General features: G+C 43.4%; 1 protein-coding gene across 1 annotated transcript in view; it reads right to left on the reverse strand.

The window, feature by feature from the left end:
* Positions 1 to 14,443, reverse strand: part of ZNF674 (zinc finger protein 674) — a 35,470-nt gene extending 21,027 nt beyond the window's left edge. Inside the window, 5 exon segments of the mRNA XM_018044004.1 lie at positions 8,458 to 8,571; positions 8,888 to 9,014; positions 10,817 to 10,859; positions 12,801 to 12,909; positions 14,139 to 14,443. Coding sequence (XP_017899493.1) covers positions 8,458 to 8,571; positions 8,888 to 9,014; positions 10,817 to 10,825 — 250 coding nt within the window. The 5' untranslated portion in view covers positions 10,826 to 10,859; positions 12,801 to 12,909; positions 14,139 to 14,443.
* Positions 14,444 to 21,071: the final 6,628 nt, after the last annotated feature.

The raw sequence follows: 21,071 nt of genomic DNA on the forward strand, positions 1-21,071 counted from the left end.
AGTTAAAAAAAAGCACACTGCATATAAATCAATTATTCAAATGACTGTGATGTTCTCATCAGAAACAAGGAAGTTCAGATGATACTAGAACTTCTTAAAATTACTAAAGGCAAAAAAAAAAGTCAACCCAGAATTCTACACTGAAGCAAAGAGATTTTGTCATCAGATTTATTCTAAGAGAAATGAAACAGGATCTTCTGCAGGGTGGATGGGAAGACTAACAGAAATGATAAAATATCTGGGTAACAATAAAAAAAATGGGCCAAAGAAACAAACAGACATTTCTCCAAAGAAGACATACAGATGGCTAATAAACACATGAAAAGATGCTCAACATCACTCATTATCATGGAAATGCAAATCAAAACCACAGTGAGGTACCATCTCAACCTGGTCAGAATGGCTGCTATCAAAAAGTCTACAAACAATAAATCCTGGAGAGTGTGCAAAGAAAAGGGAACCCTCTTTCACTGTTGGTGGGAATGCAAACTAGTACAGCCACTATGGAAAACAGTGTGGAGACTCCTTAAAAAACTGGAAATAGAATGGCCATCAGTTCAGTCAGTTCAGTTCAGTCGCTCAGTCGTGTCTGACTCTTAGCGACCCCATGAACTGCAGCACACCAGGCCTCCCTGTCCATCACCAACTCCGAGTTTACCCAAATTCATGTCCATTGAGTCGGTGATACCATCCAGCCATCTCATCCTCTGTCGTCCCCTTCTCCTCCTGCCCCCAATCCCTCCCAGCATCAGAGTCTTTTCCAATGAGTCAATTCTTCACACGAGGTGGCCAATGTATTGGAGTTTCAGCTTTAGCATCAGTCCTTCAAAGAACACCCAGGACTGATCTCCTTTAGAATGGATTGGTTGGATCTCCTTCCAGTCCAATGGACTCTCAAGAGTTTTCTCCAACACCACAGTTCAAAAGCATTAATTCTTCGGCACTCAGCCTTCTTCGCAGTCCAACTTTCACATCCATACATGACCACAGGAAAAACCATAGCCTTGACTAGACGGACCTTTGTTAGCAAAGTAATGTCTCTGCTTTTGAATATGCTATCTAGGTTGGTCATAACTTTCCTTCCAAGGACTAAGCGTCTTTTAATTTCATGGCTGCAATCACCATCTGCAGTGAGTTTGGAGCCCCCCAAAATAAAATCTGACACTGTTTCCAGTTTCCCCATCTATTTCCCATGAAGTGATGGGACCAGATGCCATGATCTTATTTTTGTGAATGTTGAGCTTTAAGCCAACTTTTTCACTCTCCTCTTTCACTTTCATCAAGAGGCTCTTTAGTTCCTCTTCACTTTCTGCCATAAGGGTGGTGTCATCTGCATATCTGAGGTTATTGATATTTTTCCTGGCAATCTTGATTCCAGTTTGTGCTTCTTTCAGCTCAGCGTTTCTTATGATGTACTCTGCATATAAGTTAAATAAACAGGGTGACAATACACAGCCTTGACATACTCCTTTTCCTATTTGGAATCAGTCTCTTGTTCCATGTCCAGTTCTAACTGTTGCTTCCTGACCTGCAAATAGGTTTCTCAAGAGGCAGGTCAGGTGGTCTGGTATTCCCATCTCTTTCAGAATTTTCCACATGACCCAGCAATCCCACTGATGGGCATATACACCGAGGAAACCAGAATTGAAAAAATCATGTGTCCCCCAATGTTCACTGCAGCACTATTTACAATAGCTAGGACATGGAAGCAACCTAGATGTCCATCAGCAGCTGAATGGATAAGAAAGCTATGGTACATATACACAGTGGAGTATTACTCAGCTATTAAAAAAAATGCATTTGAATCAGTTCTAATGAGGTGGATGAAACTGGAGATTATTATACAGAGTGAAGTAAGTCAGAAAGAAAAACACCAATACAGTATATTAACGCATATATATGGAATTTAGAGAGATGGTAACAATGACCCTATATGTGAGACAGCAAAAGAGACACAGATGTAAAGAACAGACTTTTGGAGTGTGGGAGAAGGCAAGGGTGGGATGATTTGAGAGACAGCATTGAAACATGCATATTACCATATGTGAAATAGATCGCCAGTCCAGGTTCGATGCATGAGACAGGGCACTCAGGTCCAGTGCACTGGGAAGATCCTGAGGGATGGGATGGGGAGGAACGTGGGAGGAGGGTTTAGGATGGGGGACACATGTACACCCATGGCTGATTCATGTGAATGTATGGAAAAAAACCACTACAATATTGTAAAGTAATTAACCTCCAATTAAAATAAATTAATTAACAACAACAATAACAACAAAAAAAAATCTGGGTAAATATACAGAATGGGCTTCTCTGGTAGCTCACCAGTACAGAATCCACCTGCAATACAGGAGATTTGCAGAAGACACAGGTTCAGTCCCTGGGTTGGGAAGATCCCCTGGAGAAGGAAATGGCAACCCACTCCAGTATTCTTGCCTGGGAAATCCCATGGACAGTGGGCTACAGTCCATGGGGTTGCAAAAAAAAAAAAAAACAAAACACATAGGCTATTTTTCTCCTTTTGAATTCTTTAAGATATGTATGACAGTTGTGGATATATTTGAAACCTATAGCATAACATAAAGGAGGGGAGGGAAGTGACCTATATTGCTATAAACTTTCCACATATGACTTGAAGTCTTATAACATAACTATATATGGTGAAAGGGTTAATAAAGTATGTATCTCTTAATTGCTAGAGCAACCACTAAATTAAAAAAAACAAAGGAGATACTGACAAAAAGCAAACAGGTGTGTTTAAAATGAAATATTTAAATTGCAGTTATATTCCCTATGCAAGACCTGTGCACTCAAAACTACCAAATATTACTGAGATACCAAGATAAATTTTATAGACCTAAATAAATTGAGAGATACACTATGTTTGTGAATTGGAAAACTCAATATTCTTAGCACTTCAGTGATCCACAGACTCAATGTAATCCCAAACAAAATCCCTGTAGGCTTTCATGCAGAAATTGGCAAGCTGATTTTAAAATTTATATGAAAATATCAAGGACCAAAACATTATTAAAAGAACAAAGTTGGAAGATTCACTGTACCTGATGTGAACATGTAGGCTACAGTAATTAAGACAGTGCCACGTTGGCAGACAGATCAATGCATATGTGCTCAACTGTTTTTGATAAGGGTACCAAGGTAAGTCAATGGAGAAGAGACAGTCATCTGAAAAATGCTGCTTGAACAATTAAATATGCATATGCCAAAAAAAAGGAAAACAATGACCCTTAACTCATACCAAGTAAAAATATTCATCTCATTATTGGCCATGGACCTAAATATAAGTGAAAGTGAAAGTCACTCAGTCGTGTCCAATTCTTTGTGACCCCATGGACTCCAGTCCATGGAATTCTCTAGTCCAGAATACTGGAGTGAGTAGCCTTTCCCTTCTCCAGGGGATACAGTCCATGGAATTCTCTAGGCCAGAATACTGGAGTAGGTAGCCTTTCCCTTCTCCAGGGGATCTTCCCAACCCAGGGATTGAACTCAGGTCTCCTGCATTGCAGGTGGATTCTTTACCAACTGAGCCACAAGGGAAGCCCAAGAATACTGGAGTGGGTAGCCTATCCCTTTTCCAACAGATCTTCCCGACCCAGGAATCAAACCAGGGTCTCCTGCATTGCAGGTGGATTCTTTACCAACTAGGCTATCAGGGAAGCCTAATAAATATAAGAGCTAACATTATAAACAGTGGAAATAGTGTCAGACTTTATTTTTTGGAGCTCCAAAATCACTGCAGATAGTGACTGCAGCCATGAAATTAAAAGATGCTTACTCTTTGGAAGAGAAGTTATGACCAACCTAGATAGCATATTCAAAAGCAGAGACATTACTTTGACGACTAAGGTCGTCTAGTCAAGGCTATGGTTTTTCCTGTGGTCATGTATGGATGTGAGAGTTGGACTGTGAAGAAGGCTGAGTGCTGAAGAATTGATGCTTTTGAACTGTGGTATTGGAGAAGACTCTTGAGAGTCCCTTGGACTGCAAGGAGATCCAACCAGTCCATTCTGAAGGAGATCAGCCCTGGGATTTCTTTGGAAGGAATGATGCTAAAGCTGAAACTCCAGTACTTTGGCCACCTCATGTGAAGAGTTGACTCATTGGTAAAAGACTCTGATGCTGGGAGGGATTGAGGGCAGGAGGAGAAGGGGACGACCGAGGATGAGATGGCTGGATGGCATCACTGACTCGATGGACGTGAGTCTGAGTGAACTCCGGGAGTTGGTGATGGACAGGGAGGCCTGGCGTGCTGCAATTCATGGGGTCGCAAAGAGTCGGACACTACTGAGGGAGTGAAGTGAACTGAACATTGTAAAAATATGAGAAAATCTCTGTTACCTTGTGTTAGAGAATTGTTATACAGGGTATAATAGCATGAACTGTAGAAGAAAAATTTGATAAATTGGACTTTATCAAAATTAAAAATGTCTTTTATGGGAAAGACACTGTTAAGATAAAAACAAGCCACAGCATGGGAGTAAAGACTTGGAAAACACATAGAGATAGAGGGCTTGCATCCAGAATATATAAAGAACTCTCACAATTTAATAATAACAAAAATGGCAAAAGATTACAAGAAATAGTTCACCAAAGATATATAGATGGCAAATAAAAGAACATGAAAAGATGCTGAATATCAGTTATTGGAGAAATGCAAATTAATAATACAATGAGCTACTCTTACACAGCATCTAGAAAGACTAACAATACTAATAATACCAAGTGCTGGCAAGAGAGCAAAACACTGGAACTCTTATATGTTGCTAGTAGGCATCCAAAATGGTACAGTTACACTGTAAAACAGTTTGGTAGTGTCTTGTGAAGTTAAACATACACTTACCACATGACCAAGCAATCCCACTCTATTTACCCCAGAAATATGAAAACATAGGCCCACACAAATGCCTAAACATGAGTGTGTTCATACCAGCTTCTTTCATAATAACCAAAAGCAAGAAAAAATTCAAAAGTGCATACCTTGGTTTATGGTAAGCAAATGGAGCATCATTTGACTACAGAAAGGAACAGACTGTTGAAACATGTCACAACCCAGATGAACCTAAAAAGCATTAAGGTAAATGAAAGAAGCAAGATGCATAAGGCTATATACTATAAGATTAATTTATATAACATTCTAGAAAAAAACAAAACTAGAAGAAACAAGATCGGATATGAGAGTAGGGGAGAAGGTTAATTATAAACAGGAACAAGGAATGTTTTAGGGGAATGAAAATGTCCAATAGCTTGACTGTGGTGGTATTTAAATGACTATATATTTGTCAATATATATAGAACTGTACACTTAAGAGATGTGAACTTCATGGTATATAAATTATACCTCAATAACCCAAACCTCATTTTTAAGAAGAGACTGCAGTTACATATATCATGATAGTACATGGAAAATGCATCTGGAAATTACATTAAAAGATTTCCATATACAACCCACTATCATATTGTGCTAGTTTTGTATTTCCTTTTATGAAAATACCTGTTAAGCATTAAGGATAGAAAAAATACTAAGAAATATTTTATTCTAATTAATGATATGCCTGTGGGAGTATTTAGGTGTGAAGTGTACTGATAGCCACAACTTACTTTGAAATGTATTCCACACACACAAAAAAGGGAGATTGATAGAAGAAGAGAGGAATTAGCACACAGATAGGCAATAAAGCAAATACAGCAAAATATTCATTGTAGAATCTAAATGGTATTACATGGATGTTCAAACTATAATTATTTTGCTTGTTTTATCTGAAAATTTTTATAATAAAATGTTGAAGGGAAAAAGACACTGATACAGAACAGCAAAGTAAACCCAAAGGAGTAGAAATGGAAATAAATGTAAAAGGAGAAATCAACAAAATGAAAAAAACAATAAAGAAAATTAACAAAGGTAAAAGTTCTTTCTGTGAAAAGCTCAACAAATTGAAAATAATTAATATGACAGCGAGGCTACCCTTGATATGTGGATCTTGACAGAAGATTTTTATTATCTCAGAACAATCCAAGAATTTATGAGATCTGTCAGAGATTTCATCCAGGGCCCAGAGGGGAATATAAGCCCTGAAGTAGCTTGAAGAATGGAGGGATGGGGGAAGAGAACCAAGCTATCCAGTAGTGAAGCTGTGTGCTCTTATTTACTACCCTATCTGACCCATGCTCCAGGGTGACGGCCTTGCTAATTCTCACAGTTCTTTGAACCTCTGTCAGCAGACATTTAAAGCAATGAATCTGAACTAGACATGGATATCAGAACTATCTGGAATGTTACAATGCACATAACTAGGCCTCCACAGGTGATACACCTCTGGTTAACAACCATTACATTAAACAAATATTCTATATGGCTAATAACAATACAAAGAATGATTACATATATTGAGAACTTCCTTTATTCCTAGGCACTTTTTTTTGGTGCTTGACATTTATCAACACATTAAATTCTGTCAGTCCTATAAGTTCTAGCATTTAGCCCCATTCTACAAACAGGCAAAGAGCGGCTAAGTCACATGTACAAAGTGACAGCTTGTGAGTGAAGAAGCTAGAATCTGAATCTAGGCTGTGAGCTCCGAAGTCCAAGCTCTTCACCACTGGGCTATGGAAGAATAACAAACCTCCTTCCTCTGCCCCAGACCAAAATAATCAAAGCAATACTTACTTAGTGCCTCTACAGCCCCACACCTGGATGAATGAGAATAAGATGTGGACTCTTGCCTCTAGGGGTTTGTGTTCCAGGTAGAAAAGCCACAGGCATTTGGCTACAGTGTAAAGAAAGTTACCAACTGGAATGCAAAAACAGAAGCTTAGCTATGTTGTTGAAAGTTACAAAGATAGCCAACAAAGAAAGGAAAAATAAAAATTTAACGAACATTGTGAAGCCCTGCAGAGCAGAAGATCAAGGTTAATTGAACTAAATCCTTATTTTTCATAGGAGGGAAAGTGAACAAAGAAATGTAGGTGTGAAGGTACTCCCTGGACCTTTGGAGATGCTCATCAAAGGAATTAGAAACCTTGAAAAGAAGCTGCCCTTGGAGGTGTGACTGCAAATGCACTGAGATTACTTCATATCCCAGACTGTTCTGCACATTCAGACTCAACATGGGAAATGTGACTTCAAAGGGTGGAAGCTGCCTTTGAGTCTATGCTTCCTCCTTCCACAATTAATATTGAAATAAGAATGAGACTCAATTCCTGGAAACACTGGAAGCAGAAAAAAGCAGGCCATCAGCAGACCAGAAACCCTGATGAATCTCTATGGAGCAGCAGATATGGGATTGATTGATAAATTGTAAATTGTAGGCCAAAATGTCCTTGGGAGAAGGTTCAGGGATGCTCTAAGTGAGAGGGTGCACCTGCCAGGCAGGAGTGGGCTCTGGGGAAGCCATCTAGAGAGTCACCTGGAATCAGCTGGGCCCGTCTGACTACAGCTGCAGCCATGAAACTAATCTCTGAACAGCTGTTGAAAAGCAGATGCAGATTCAGTAAAGCTGAAGTGGATCCCAAATGTGCACTTCTACTCTGAGCCCAGGCCATGCCCAGGCTGCTGGTCCATGGAGCACAGTGAAGGGTAACCACTAAGAGTGGGAAAGAAAAAGATGAAGACCAATGTCTCAAGACTTCCTCGGTCACCATAAGGGACCCTGAGCAAAAACAAACAAACAAACAGGAAAGCAGACAGTGCTCACTGAAGCATGCCACTGTGGAAGTAATATGATATGCTCTCAGGTTTATTTATTTTAATAAATAGAGATAATACAAAAGACAAAAGAGCTAAGCAGGAGGGAAGTATTGATAAGAGGAGGAATCTGACAACAGGTGCAATCAAGTCAGATTTGGAATGGCATGAGAGAAATAAGCAAACAGAAATCTGTGTGAAGTTGACACTGTTTAGCCTCAAACTGAGAGCAGACAAGGACACGGGGGTACCTGGCCTGCTAGAGCTAAAGGTCACTAAGCAAAGCTCTTTTGTCCATCCCAACTCCAATAAATCAATAAGCCAGGCAGGATAATTTCCCTGAGGTAAAAGACACTGCATTTCAGACGTTAAGGGCCCACAATATGCCAAATAAAGAGGAAAGATCGTCCTTCCATCTGCTTGGCTTCTGATGTACATGTGAATACCCAAGAGAGAAGGTTTAACAGCTTTCAGAAAGGAGGAGGAAGAGGAAAGAGACAAACCTGGGCACGTCTCCCTATACTGGAGATGCTAGAAGGTGGAGACAGGATCTAGAGAACAATAGCAGCCGCCTCTGTCTGAACCCCAAGAATAAGGGGTGGCATGTGGGGCATCATGTAGCTATCATAGCAGTTCATTCCATCAGCCCTCAGTTGTGTCCCCAAGCCTGGGGTTTTTGAGACAAGTTCCCGGGTGTGCCGCTGAGGCCAAGATCTCCCTGAGCCATGAAGGTTCCCTTGCCTGGCCCAGCTGGCCTGGCGTGGGCTTACCTGGACAGCTCCACATCACGCTTTCTCCAGCTGCCATCCTGGCCTCCTCTTCTCCTTGTCCCAACCTGAAGATCCCATGTGGCTGGGCCACAAGGTATCCTGTTGAGGGGAAATGACAGAGGACTTGGTTATGAACATCTGTAGCATCCCAGAACCAAGGCCCATCCTTGCAGCGCAGGGATGGTCTGGCTTTGGTGACTGCCCTGTGAGCCTAGCCAGTGGGCCCTCAGCGCAGACCATCCACAGAGAAGGCAAGAACATGACCATCCTGGGCAGGGGGCAAATGCCATTAGAAATTCCTGACCAGGAGCCTGAGGCCTGACTCATTCAGGGCCCAGACACCCCTGAGCTGCAGCAGCCCAGAGAGGGAAACACGAGGGGGTGTGTTCCAGTCACCCTGTGGAGGGTTCCTCACCAACAGAGACCAGGTGGCTATAGTTCTCCAACATGACATCCCTGTGGAGGTTCTTCTGAGCAGCGTCCAGCTGCTGCCACTCCTCCTGCGTGAAGTCTACAAACACATCCCTGAAGGTCAATGTTTCCTGCAACAACACACTTCTCCTTAGCCCACTGTCACAACAAGGGGGGGTTGGGCGGCAGGGCACTGGCATCCCTCTACCCAGAGGATAGAGACCAGATATGTTGCTAAATATCCTCCAATGCACATGGCACCCCTCCACGACATAGCATTATCTGACTCAAAGGTCAAGAGTGCTGAGGTGAGAAATGATAAGGTTGATCAAACACACAGTGAAATGGAATGGACACAGAAAGGACTAGAATGTGCTGTAATATGCGAAAAGGAAGAAAATAAAAGAAAAGGGGATTCTTCCATCGAGACAACTAAATATGCACACATGATTTCTGGCAGCATGCATGAAATATGAAGGGGATATGGATACATGTGAGAAGGAAAATTATTTTTCACCTTTTGTTGAACGAAGTGTTTGTTTGAATGTTTTATCAGAGGTACAGAGTACTTTAAAAAATGTTCAATTCAATTTATTAATAATCTATTCAGAACACATTTTTAGAATTTCTGCATCCATATTCTTAAATAAAAGTGGTCTTTCACTTTTTACTTTTCTGCAGTATCTTCCTCGAATTTAGGTGGCATCATAGCATGAACTGGATTCCTTCTAATCTTTCAACAACAACCTAGAAGAGTTGAACACAGAAATTATCTGGTATTTAAAATTTTGTGAAAGTACCAATCAGTCCAGGATTTGGGAAAGCAAATTTAAAGTGTGAATACCTTTGGTTCAAAAATTCTTCCAGGTATACTCTCCATAAATACCTGTACTACTAGGCCAACAGATACATAGAAAGTGGTTCATGAGGGACTGTTTACAATAGAAAAATAAAACCAAAAAAAAACAACAAATATTCATGAAGAAAGAAATAGTTAAATGAGACATCCATACCATAAAAAGAGGAACTGAAACAGTTTCTATTAACTGATGGGGAACAACACTCATAATATAATCAAGTGGGAAAAGCAAGATGGGTATGGGAGTATGATGGCATTTGAGAAAAAACACACATTACATGTACTGCTGCTGCTGCTAAGTCGCTTCAGTCATGTCTGACTCTGTGCGACCCCACAGGTGGCAGCCCACAAGGCTCCGCCATCCCTGGGATTCTCCAGGCAAGAACACTGGAGTGGGTTGCCACTTCCTTCTCCAACGCATGAAGTGAAAAGTGAAAGTGAAGTCGTTCAGTCCTGCTGGACTCTTCGAGACCCCATGGACTGTAGCCTACCAGGCTCCTCCGTCCATGAGATTTTCCAGCCACAAGTACTGGAGTGGGTTACCATTTCCTTCTCCAACATGTACCTCTATTTTTAGTTAATTAAACTGAAGTAAATGCATCTACAGCACCTTATCACCAAACTGCTAACAGTGGGCATCTCTGAGGAAGAATGTGGTACTGGGGGAAGAAGAAATAGGGATCTTTTGGATACTGTTTATTTTATGCATATTAGAACATGAGACGTGGATTTACTTTCACAATTTCAAACATAATAAAAAGGCAAAAAGTGAACTGAAAATGAATAGAAAAAGCAAGATAAGTCTATGCATTTAAACAATTTTCTTTGAGAAGGCAAAAATATGAAGAGTAAGAAGTAGACAAAAATGTCTTTTCCTCTCTATCTGGTTCCTTTTTTTTTTTTTCCTTTTTGGTGAAAAGAGGAAGGAATGGAGAAACCTGAGGTGGATGACAGGTTGAGCAGAAAACAGCCAGAGCTAAGGGAACTAATATATTTTTTCAAGGTTGCAATATAATTTCCTAATTGTTGCCTCAAATTAACTGGAAACAAAGTAGGGGTAAATTAGGAACTCACCGGGGACATGGCTATCGGTCCTGCTCAGACCAAGGATGGAGATCTAGGAAGGCAGAATCAGGAGGGTCGAAGTCAGTGCACACAGCCTTGAGACCACCATCACCAGCCTAATAATAACCCCTGCCCCACAGTGAGGATGATCAGAACACAAGGCCTGGTAGCTCCAGGCTGTTCCCTTGGCTAAGATCCCATGAGTTTTGCACAATCCCATGGGAATTAATTTTCTCTCCCTGGACAGATGTGTGACTCATGTTTAAAGACCTCTACTCAGAAGCCATTAACAACCTGATATTTCCTTTCTCTCAAGAATTCTATGCCTGGGAATTTATCGTAATTTATTTGCAAAGATGTTAACTGTAGGTGTTTCCACCATTCAACAATCTGGAAGCAACTAAAGCTCCAGTAACGGGGACTCAAGTTTAAAAAAAATAAGACACACAAAATGGGAAATACCACATGGGCTTTAAAAATGCAATGGAATCCTGTTCTCATGTCTTAACATATTTAAAAGAAGGTTACCAGAAAGCAAGTGGGTGGGATCTCCTTTGTTAAGCTATATGCATGTACTGAAGAACATCTATTAAAACGTTGACCCTGCTTACCTTTGAGGGTTGATTTCACCTTTCCTTTTTTGTTTACTTACATTTTATTACTTTTGACAATATTAATTACTAGTAAAATAAAAAGGAGAAATCATTACAAATCACCTAATTATCACACTGAGCCCTTGAAGTGACACACCCTGAGCAGTCTGGAGACAGGGGCAACTTGCTGCAGTTTGGAAGAAGGAGACTAACCAGGGCTGAGTGCAGGGCAGAAGGGAAAGGGGTGGAGGGTGGAAGGTAGGGGGATGGAGGGAGGTTAAGGGCCTGGCACTGGTCAGGTCCACATGGAACTGGAAACCACCGACCTTGCTCCACGCCACCCTGGTCCTTCCGGCCCACCACCTCCCTATTCCCTCCCTAATACTTTCTTATTTCCCATCATGGCCATTTGATTGCCAAGCTCTTCCTTATTTGGCAGTTTTCAAAACAAATTTTAAGCAAGGAGCTTTTGTTAACCACTGCCACTCTAGCAATCCCTGCCTTAGTATCAGCACAACAAGGTTCAGCAAGATGGAGCTTAGTGAGTCATGCTTCCAGACCCAGTTACTAGCATGAAAATGGGGTAGCATAGCTAGGTGATGGCTACCTAGAGACTACTCTGAGATTTCACAGAAATGCAGAAACCAAAAACATTTAGTCATTTAGTCAGGGCAGAGGAGATTCAACATTTCTGCTACAGGCAAGTGGATTGTTCCTACTATGGGACTGACTGAAATAGTCCACGGCACAAGAGAGGAGCACAAATGTGTGTGCACAAATGTGTTAAGAGTGGAGAAAGTCCTGGGAGGTAGGGAGTCAATCTTTCCAGCCTGATAATGTCCTTGCTAGCACTACCACAGGGAAGCGTCCCTCCATCCATCCATAACTTTCATCTCTCTCCTGCAACAGAGGTTCAACTGACCACCATGACATAGCTCTTGATGGTGGCTAGAAGTCTTGCTCTCTCTCAGCTGTAGGAAGGGACAGAGGACACTGCAGGTTCAGTTCTTCTAGAACCTACTATATTCTGACCCACTTCCCTCTAACCAGAGCATTTGAGTCTGTCCTGTGGATCTCCCCACTCTGCCCTGAGGTCTGGTGTGGTGCTTCTCTTTCAGCTCCCCTCAGAGAAGCTGTCTTTTGGGGGTTTAGGGGTTTTTTTCATTTTTTTTTTTTGGTCTGGCCGCTCGGCTTGTGGGATCTTAGTTCCCTTACCCAGGATCGAACCCTGGACCCTCAGCAGTGAAAGCATGCAGTTGTAACCACTGGACCGCCAGGGAATTCCCAAATGATCTGTCTTATTACTAAGGAGACAGGACCCAAGGATTCAAAGACAAAGATACCTTTGCTAGGACCTTCCCTTCAGAACCATGTCTCTACCTCTGACCAGGCAAACTCACCTCCTTCTGAGGTCTCAGACTGGGTCTTCTGTAGACTAACTAAGGAAGCCCATGGTAGCTCAGCTGGCGTCTGAAGCTGGTGAACTGTTGCCTGTTATGAACCCTGACCCTGGAAAGGGAATGACCACACAGGAGGTGCAGTTAGCAACGTCTATGATGGAGCAAAGTTGAGGAAAATCCACATGTTTCCCTTGACACCAGAAGACACAGTGCCTCCCTCTAGTTTTAAGAATTGACATTTAGTAAGCTCAGTTACCACCACCATTAGATAAAGAGCTAGGCACTGCCTTACTTCCTAAGTGTCTGGGCTATGGAATGAAACTGACCACCCGCTCTGCTGCTTTTCTTCAGTTAATAACAGAAGTGAGTGCCTAGTATGCTTGTTCTACATGAACAGAGTTCCCCATCTTGAGGAGCCATATTCTTAGCAGGGGAGAGACAGTAAGCCATAAAGTTGATAAATTCAGGGTATGTTAGTTAGAAACACATAAATAGTATGCTGAAAAAAAGAACAAGGATCCCCCTAGTTTACTGTGTGACTTTGGTCAAGTGTCCGAGCCTTTCTGTTCTTGCTTTCTCTTTGTAAAATGAAAAGAATCATAGTGCCTACTCACGGGGCTATTGTGATGACTAACGTGAAACAATGGTGTCTGGTATTCATTGCTGCTGCTGCTGCTAAGTCGCTTCAGTCGTGTCCGACTCTGTGCAACCCCATAGATGGCAGCCCACAAGGCTCTCCCGTCCCTGGGATTCTCCACTACGCACTAAGTAAACAGTTGGGTTTCCCTCATAGCTTAGTCGGTAAATAATCTGCTTGCAATGCAGAAGACCCGGATTCGATTCCTGGGTTGGGAAGATTCCCCTGGATAAGGAAATGGCAATCCACTCCAGTATTCTTGCCTGAAAACTCCCATAGACAGAAGTGGGCTATAGTCCTTGGGGTCGCAAGAGTCGGACAGGACTTAGCGACTAAACCACCACCATGTAAACAGTTGCTAAAGGAATCAGTTAATCAACCATTCACTCGTTAACTCCGTAGTCCCCTCCCCGCCCCACGGCCCTGTCACTCAACAACCAGGGGCGCGAGGTCATTACCCCCCGACCCACGGCCCCTCTGACCTCCCCATTCAGCCCGTCCCCAATTTCGCCTCCCCTTACTAAACTACCAGGAACCCGAGGTCTGAGGGCGTAAAACAGCCAGCGCCAATTCGTACCACCCGCGGGGTGAGCAGAACACTTCCGTTCCCCGTTGCCCTGGGAGCCCAAGTGCTGCGCACGCGCAGGAGGGAGGTGAGGGGGCTTAGGGGATGGCAAGACAGCCAATGGGCAACATGGCACCTTTCAGGGACGCTGGTTCTGACGTGGCTCCCTCTGAGGTTAGATGAAGCGACGAGGGAGTGCGACCATTTTCCGCGACGGGTCGTACGAAAGGCTGGGGCGGGGGAGTGGAGGGGACGGGAAGCGTCTCGAGAGGCAGGAGGCAAGCGGGCTCCACGCAGACTGTCGTAGCGGAGCTGGGTCCGCTGTCTCCGAGGCCTGTTCTCCCCGTCCTCTTGCGCCGCCGGGACTCCTAGTGTCTGTGCTCCCTGGGGAGTTCCCATCCCTCCTTCCCGCAAAGCCACGCTCTCCTCTTTCTTTAGATCATCAGAATAAGAAGCCTCAGCGATAACTACAAACTACATGGATGCGGCCATCTTGGAGGTGGGGCCGGCCCGTTGGAGCTGGGCTCTGGTGTCAGGTCAGGGATCAGAGAAAGGAGGTCAGGCACTGTTCGCGAAGCTGCCTGGAGCAGCGGATGGGAGCCAGGTTTCTGGGCCGGCAGCATGCACGAATGAAGAAACCATGATGCCTGATTCTCCTGAAATAAATCGAGGAGTTCTGATTTCTTGGAGCCTGGGGATCTTTGGAGAACCTGGGCTTTGCCCATTTGAAAATGCAGCATAAAGTAGGGGAGAACTGTTTCTCTGATGAAGCCAGCCTGTGGCAACGTGGCCTGCTAAAAAGTCCTGTAGTGCTCTTCAGGAAAGTTTTCTGTTTCTTGTCAGGGTCTTGGGGAGAGAGGCTTAATTGTGTGCTGTGTGCCTGTGGCACTTCCCTGGTTGCAAGCAGAACTTGGTCTGGGCAGGGCAGAATCTGGGCTCAGGACACCGACTCCTGTGCTACAGCCAATATCTGCCAGGTACTGTTGAAAGATAACAAGTGAGGAAAGCAGTCATGGCATCCAACATACATTTATTTATTCTTCCATGTGAACACATTGCTTTCTCCCCCTCTTTCCCTTTGCTCCTATGAGTTAATTGATACTCCCAGGGTAGTTGGATGAATCATAGCCCAAATCTACAACCTGGAGGTCTCTTGGGAAGTGACTCTGTCCCAGTCTTGTGTAGAAGTCCTAGGAGAAGAGTCTGTTTACTGTCAGTCGTGTGAGTGGGGACCCCCCCGCCCTGTGAATTCCTTGTGCATTTGTAAATAATGGCCAGATTTGGGGATCCTAACCTATTTCCAGAAGAAGTGACCTGACAAGCTTTTCTGACAACACTGTCAAGAGGCAAGAGAAATTTAATAGAGTTAGTGTGATAGTGTCCCGAGGACAGTAGAGAAACCCCTAGTTGCAGAAAGACCTGGTCTTTTGTCCTGGTCAGACTCTGCCCGTATCCTGACTTGGCAGGAATGAGTGCTCACACAGAAAGAAGGGGCTGGTGAAGGACGTGTGGTTGTTCACACAGTACCAGCTTTTCCTAGTGTGACTTGGGCGTCCAGGATCCAGGAAACATGCCATGGTATTCTTCTAGCCCACAATCTACCCAGCTGTTGGGATCTTTCTGTCCATAGAAGAGAAGGATTGGCTCCACGACTTACTGGCCCTTTGAGCCTTGTTTACATCATAGCTAAAGACCACCCATCCAAACAGTTCTCATGATTGTTTGAAGGAACATCTCTAGAACTCCAAGCCCAGGACTTTGCCCACAGCAGGCACCTGGCAATTGGTGGCAGCATTTTCTGTCCTCTCCCCAACACTAGGGAGCATGCTAGTCCCCATTACTGCTCCTTCCTGCACTGTGGACTTTCACTTTGTCATCACCCTTGCACAGGATCACCACTCATACCCAACTGAAAACATTTCTAAATGGCAATTAAGTCTCTAAATATTAATAAGTTAAAATTCACTGTAAATGGTAACTCCAGAAGGTCCCAGTTACTCAAACCCTTATATTCCAAAGAAAAGTCTGTCTGATGAAGACTGGTTCTTGTGCAGTCCTGGGAAGCCACCCCAAAGACTCTGGCATGTTCTGCCTAATAGGGTATTTCTGTATTCCAGCCCTCTCTGTTTCATTTGACCAGGTAGCTCCTGCTAACAGTGTGATTTATGATGAGCATCTGTTTTGTGTCTGAGGCCCTGGGTCATGCTGTGTTCATTTGACATCTGGGGGCTGTAGACTGAGTAACTGAAGTGGTCACATGGAAGCTGCATGCCTGCATGCCTGACCTCCAGTACAATCTCTGGACCCGTAGTCATGGTTGAACTTCTCTGACTGGTGACACTGCATACGTTGTCACAGATTGTTTCTGGGAGAATTAAGTGTTGTCCATGTGACTCCTTTGGGAGAGAACAACTCGATCTCACAACTGGTTTCCCTTGGACTTCACCCCTGTGCCTTTCCCTTTGCTGATTTTACTTTCACTGTCATAAATCAACTATGTATATAACAGCTCAGTAGGACTCCCAGACTCTGAGAAGTCATAAGAGTGTTTCCAAGTCCTGAGTCATCCTAGGGAATCATCCAGCCATGGGGACCCTGCACACATTGTTGCTGTAGATTCCTGGGTTGGTTGTTACAACCATCCCAGTGGGTGGGGCTCATGAATCCAGTCCTGACTGTGCCCTCAGCAGTACATCTGCTTGGTGTTTGTGAGGAGGTGGCCAACCTAAGGAACAGCACTTGGAGAGCAAGGCTGGGATTTTTCCACCTCTGAGGAGCAGAGGTCCTGAGGATGTGCACTGGGCAGCAACTATTGTTGATGTTCAGTCACTCAGTCATGTCCAACTCTTTGAGATCCCATGGACTGCAGCACACCAGGCTTCCCTGTCCTTTACCATTTACTGGAGCTTGTTAAAACTCATGTCCATTGAGTCGGTGATGCCATCCAAACATATCATCCTCTGTTGTCCCCTTCTCCTGCCTTCTGTCTTTCCCAGCATGAGGGTCTTTTCCAGTGAATCAGTTCTTCACATCAGGTAGCCAAAGTATTGGAGTTTCAGCTTCATCATCAGTCCTTCCAATGAACATTCAGAACTGATTTCCTTTAGGATGGACTGGTTTGATCTCCTTGCTGTCCAAGGGACTCTCAAGAGTCTCCTCCAACACCACAGTTCAAAAGCATCAATTCTTCAGCACTCAGCTTTCTTTATAGTCCAACTCTCACATCCATACGTGACTACTGGAAAAATCATAGCTTTGGCTATATGGACCTTTTTAATACACTGTCTAGGTTTGCCTAGTGGCAGCTGAGGGAGCTTGTTTTCTTGCTGAGCTGTAGGGTTCTGCTGAAGGTCCCTGGTACCTCCCCCTTCCTGGAAGCCTTCCCTGCAATGACTGTGGTGACAGGTCTGTTGAGCAATGCCTTGATGCATTATGCTTTTTGAACTGCATGAGTTTCTGTAGGAAAAGGGAAGGCCAATTCAAGTGTTCATCTCCTGGGTGGACTGCATAGCTCTCTGAGCCGCTACTCCTGCAGATTTCCCATAGGCAGGAAAGTGTGTGGAGTGAGTGGAGCTGGAATAGACAAGGTGGGAATCGAACCCAGGGGACTGGTTGATGGCTCCAAAATGGTAGCGTGAAGCCAGTCTCATGGATGTCTGATGGCCTAGAGGTTAGAACCTCAGCCTTTGGGTGATTGTGTCCTTCAGCTGAGAAGGGTGTACACCATGCAAACCCCATAAGTAATAAGGTCTCTTTGTGTTCTTTAAAGATGCTGTAAAAAGCCAGTGTGTAATAATATGTGCTGTGGACTTAGGCTGTGCCAGGCACTGTCCTATGTTATCTATATTCACTTCTAACTTAAAATTATTATTAGAATCCCTCGTTATTATACTATACTTTCCAGATAAGGAAACAGAAGGATGTGCATGTCAAGTGACTTATCAAAAGCTTCACAGCTAGTAAATGAAATAAAGAATTAAGATTAGGCAGTTTGACTCCAGAATATATACATTAACCTCTACTCCATTCAGTGGTTGTGAGAGCAACCTCATTTAAGAATAAGGATGAGGGTGATTACATATTTTGGTGAAATGTGTAGAGCAAGTAAAGGGCAGAACTCAAAGTAGAGCCTAGGTCTCCTGACTGCAAATCCCATTCTTTATTTTCAAGCTGACATTGGTCTTTTCCCCCACGCCTCTGGATCAGTACATCTGAGACTTGAAGGCACAGAGGGATCCCCTTGGGATCAAATTGCAGACTCTGAGTCAGTAGTTATGTGGTGGGCCTTGAGAGTCTGTGTGTCTAATGAGCTCCCAGGTGGTGCTAATGTACTGGTCCTCAGAATATACACCTTGAATCCAAATAAGGTTTCTCAGACCCTCTAGTTTAGCAGCTATGACTTCTTCTTGGAACACACAGAGACACAGATGTAATCAGGGATGAGGGATAGAATTGGGTGCTCTCTGAATCTCAGTACTGAGGCTTCTCACTAATTTCCTTCTGAGTTTGAAGACTCTCAAGCCCATGGAGGGAAAGGAAGCTTCAGAGAGTTGTTAATAGGCTGAGACTAGGACCTAATCTACTTGACTTCCCAGCCAATGTTCCTCTCTACTCCTTCCCTCCCTCTGTTGTACAAGAGCTTCTGAGGGAGGAGACTAGTAAAGGAATGGATGCTCAATGATGGATTACTTAAGACTTTTCAAGAACCACTGGGGTGATCTCCAATCCAGGCCTCCTTGTCCAACATGCTGTACAAGTCTCAGCCACTCAAGAGGACCTGGCTGTATTGAGCCCAGGAAAAAGGTCCAAATAGCTCTCTTTGTAAGTCTACATACCTGTGCTGGTAACACCATGGGGAAAATAGACCCCCAGGGACCTCTCAGATGCCCAGACACTATTTGTAAGCTCAACTGCCTGTCCACAAACTCCAGGGATTACCAGTAACTACATATATGGAACAACACTTGTATTAGGCTGAATTAGACCAAAAGATATATATACTATATATATATATATATATATATATATATATATATATATATATATGTGAATACCAGACCACCTAACCTGCCTCTTGAGGAATCTGTATGCGGGTCAGGAAGCAACAGTTAGAAATGGACATGGAACAACAGACTGGTTCCAAATAGGAAAAGGAGTACGTCAAGGCTGTGTATTGTCACCCTGCTTATTTAACTTATATGCAGAGTACATCATGAGAAACGCTGGACTGGAAGAAACACAAGCTGGAATCAAGATTGCTGGGAGAAATATCAATAACCTCAGATATGCAGATGACACCACCCTTATGGCAGAAAGTGAAGAGGAGCTAAAAAGCCTCTTGATGAAAGTGAAAGAGGAGAGTGAAAAAGTTGGCTTAAAGCTCAGCATTCAGAAAACGAAGATCATGGCATCTGGTCCCATCACTTCATGGGAAATAGATGGGGAAACAGTGGAAACAGTGTCAGACTTTGTTTTTTGGGGCTCCAAAATCACTGCAGATGGTGACTGCAGCCATGAAATTAAAAGACGCTTACTCCTTGGAAGAAAAGTTATGACCAACCTAGATAGTTTATTCAAAAGCAGAGACATTACTTTACCGACTAAGGTCCATCTAGTCAAGGCTATGGTTTTTCCTGTGGTCATGTATGGATGTGAGAGTTGGACTGTGAAGAAGGCTGAGCGCCGAAGAATTGATGCTTTTGAACTGTGGTGTTGGAGAAGACTCCTGAGTGTCCCTTGGACTGCAAGGAGATCCAACCAGTCCATTCTGAAGGAGATCAGTCCTGGGTGTTCTTTGGAAGGAATGATGCTAAAGCTGAAGGTCCAGTACTTTGGACACCTCATGTGAAGAGTTGACTCACTGGAAAAGTCTTTGATGCTGGGAGAGATTGGGGGCAGGAGGAGAAGGGGACGACAGAGGATGAGATGGCTGGATGGCATCACTGACTCGATGGACATGAGTCTGAGTGAACTCTGGGAGATGGTGATGGACAGGGAGGCCTGGCGTGCTGCAATTCATGGGGTTGCAAAGAGTCGGACACGACTGAGTGACTGAATTTAACTGAACTGATGATGGCTCAGACACAACTGCTTTCCTACTTACATATGAATCAACCATGGAAAGAAGAATGGAACTGAAGGAATCCACCTGCCTAGTTTCAGACTATACTACAAAGCTACAGTCATCAAGACAGTATGGTACTGGCACAAAGACAGAAATATAGATCAATGGAAGAAAATAGCCCAGAGATAAATCCACGTACCTATGGACACCTTATCTTTGACAAAGCAGGCAAAAATATACAATGGAGAAAAGACAATCTCTTTAACAAGTGGTGCTGGGAAAAGTGGTCAACCTCTTGTAAGAGAATGAAACTAGAACACTTTCTAACACCATGCACTAAACTCAAAATGGATTAAAGATGTAAGTGTATGACTAGAAACTATAAAACTCTTAGAGGAAAACATAGGCAAAACACTCTCTGACGTAAATCACAGCAGGATCTTCCATGACCCACCTCCCAGAGTAATGGAATAAAAAGCAAAAATAAACAAATGGGACCTAATTAAATTTAAAAACTTTTGCACAATGAAGGAAACCATCAGCAAGGTGAAAAGACAGCCTTCAGAATGGGAGAAAATAATAGAAAATGAAACAGCTGACAAAGAATCTCCAAAATATACAAACAGTTCATTCAGCTCATTACCGGAAAAATAAATGACCCAATCAAAAAATATGCCAAAGAACTAAACAGACATTTCTCCAAAGAAGACATGCAGATGGCTAAAAAAACACATGAAAAGATGCTCAACATCACTCATTATCAGAGAAATGCAAATCAAAACCAAAATGAGGTACCATCTCACCCTGGTCAGAATGGCTCCCGTCAAAAAGTCTACAAGCAATAAATGCTGGAGAGGGTGTGGAGAAAAGGGAACCCTCTTATACTGTTGGTGGGAATGCAAACTAGTACGACCACTATGGAGAACAGTGTGAAGATTCCTTAAAAAACTGGAAATAGAACTGCCATATGACCCAGCAATCCCACTGCTGGGCATACACACCAAG

The sequence above is a fragment of the Capra hircus genome (assembly GCF_001704415.2).
Source record: "Capra hircus breed San Clemente chromosome X unlocalized genomic scaffold, ASM170441v1, whole genome shotgun sequence".
Taxonomy (NCBI): domain Eukaryota; kingdom Metazoa; phylum Chordata; class Mammalia; order Artiodactyla; family Bovidae; genus Capra; species Capra hircus.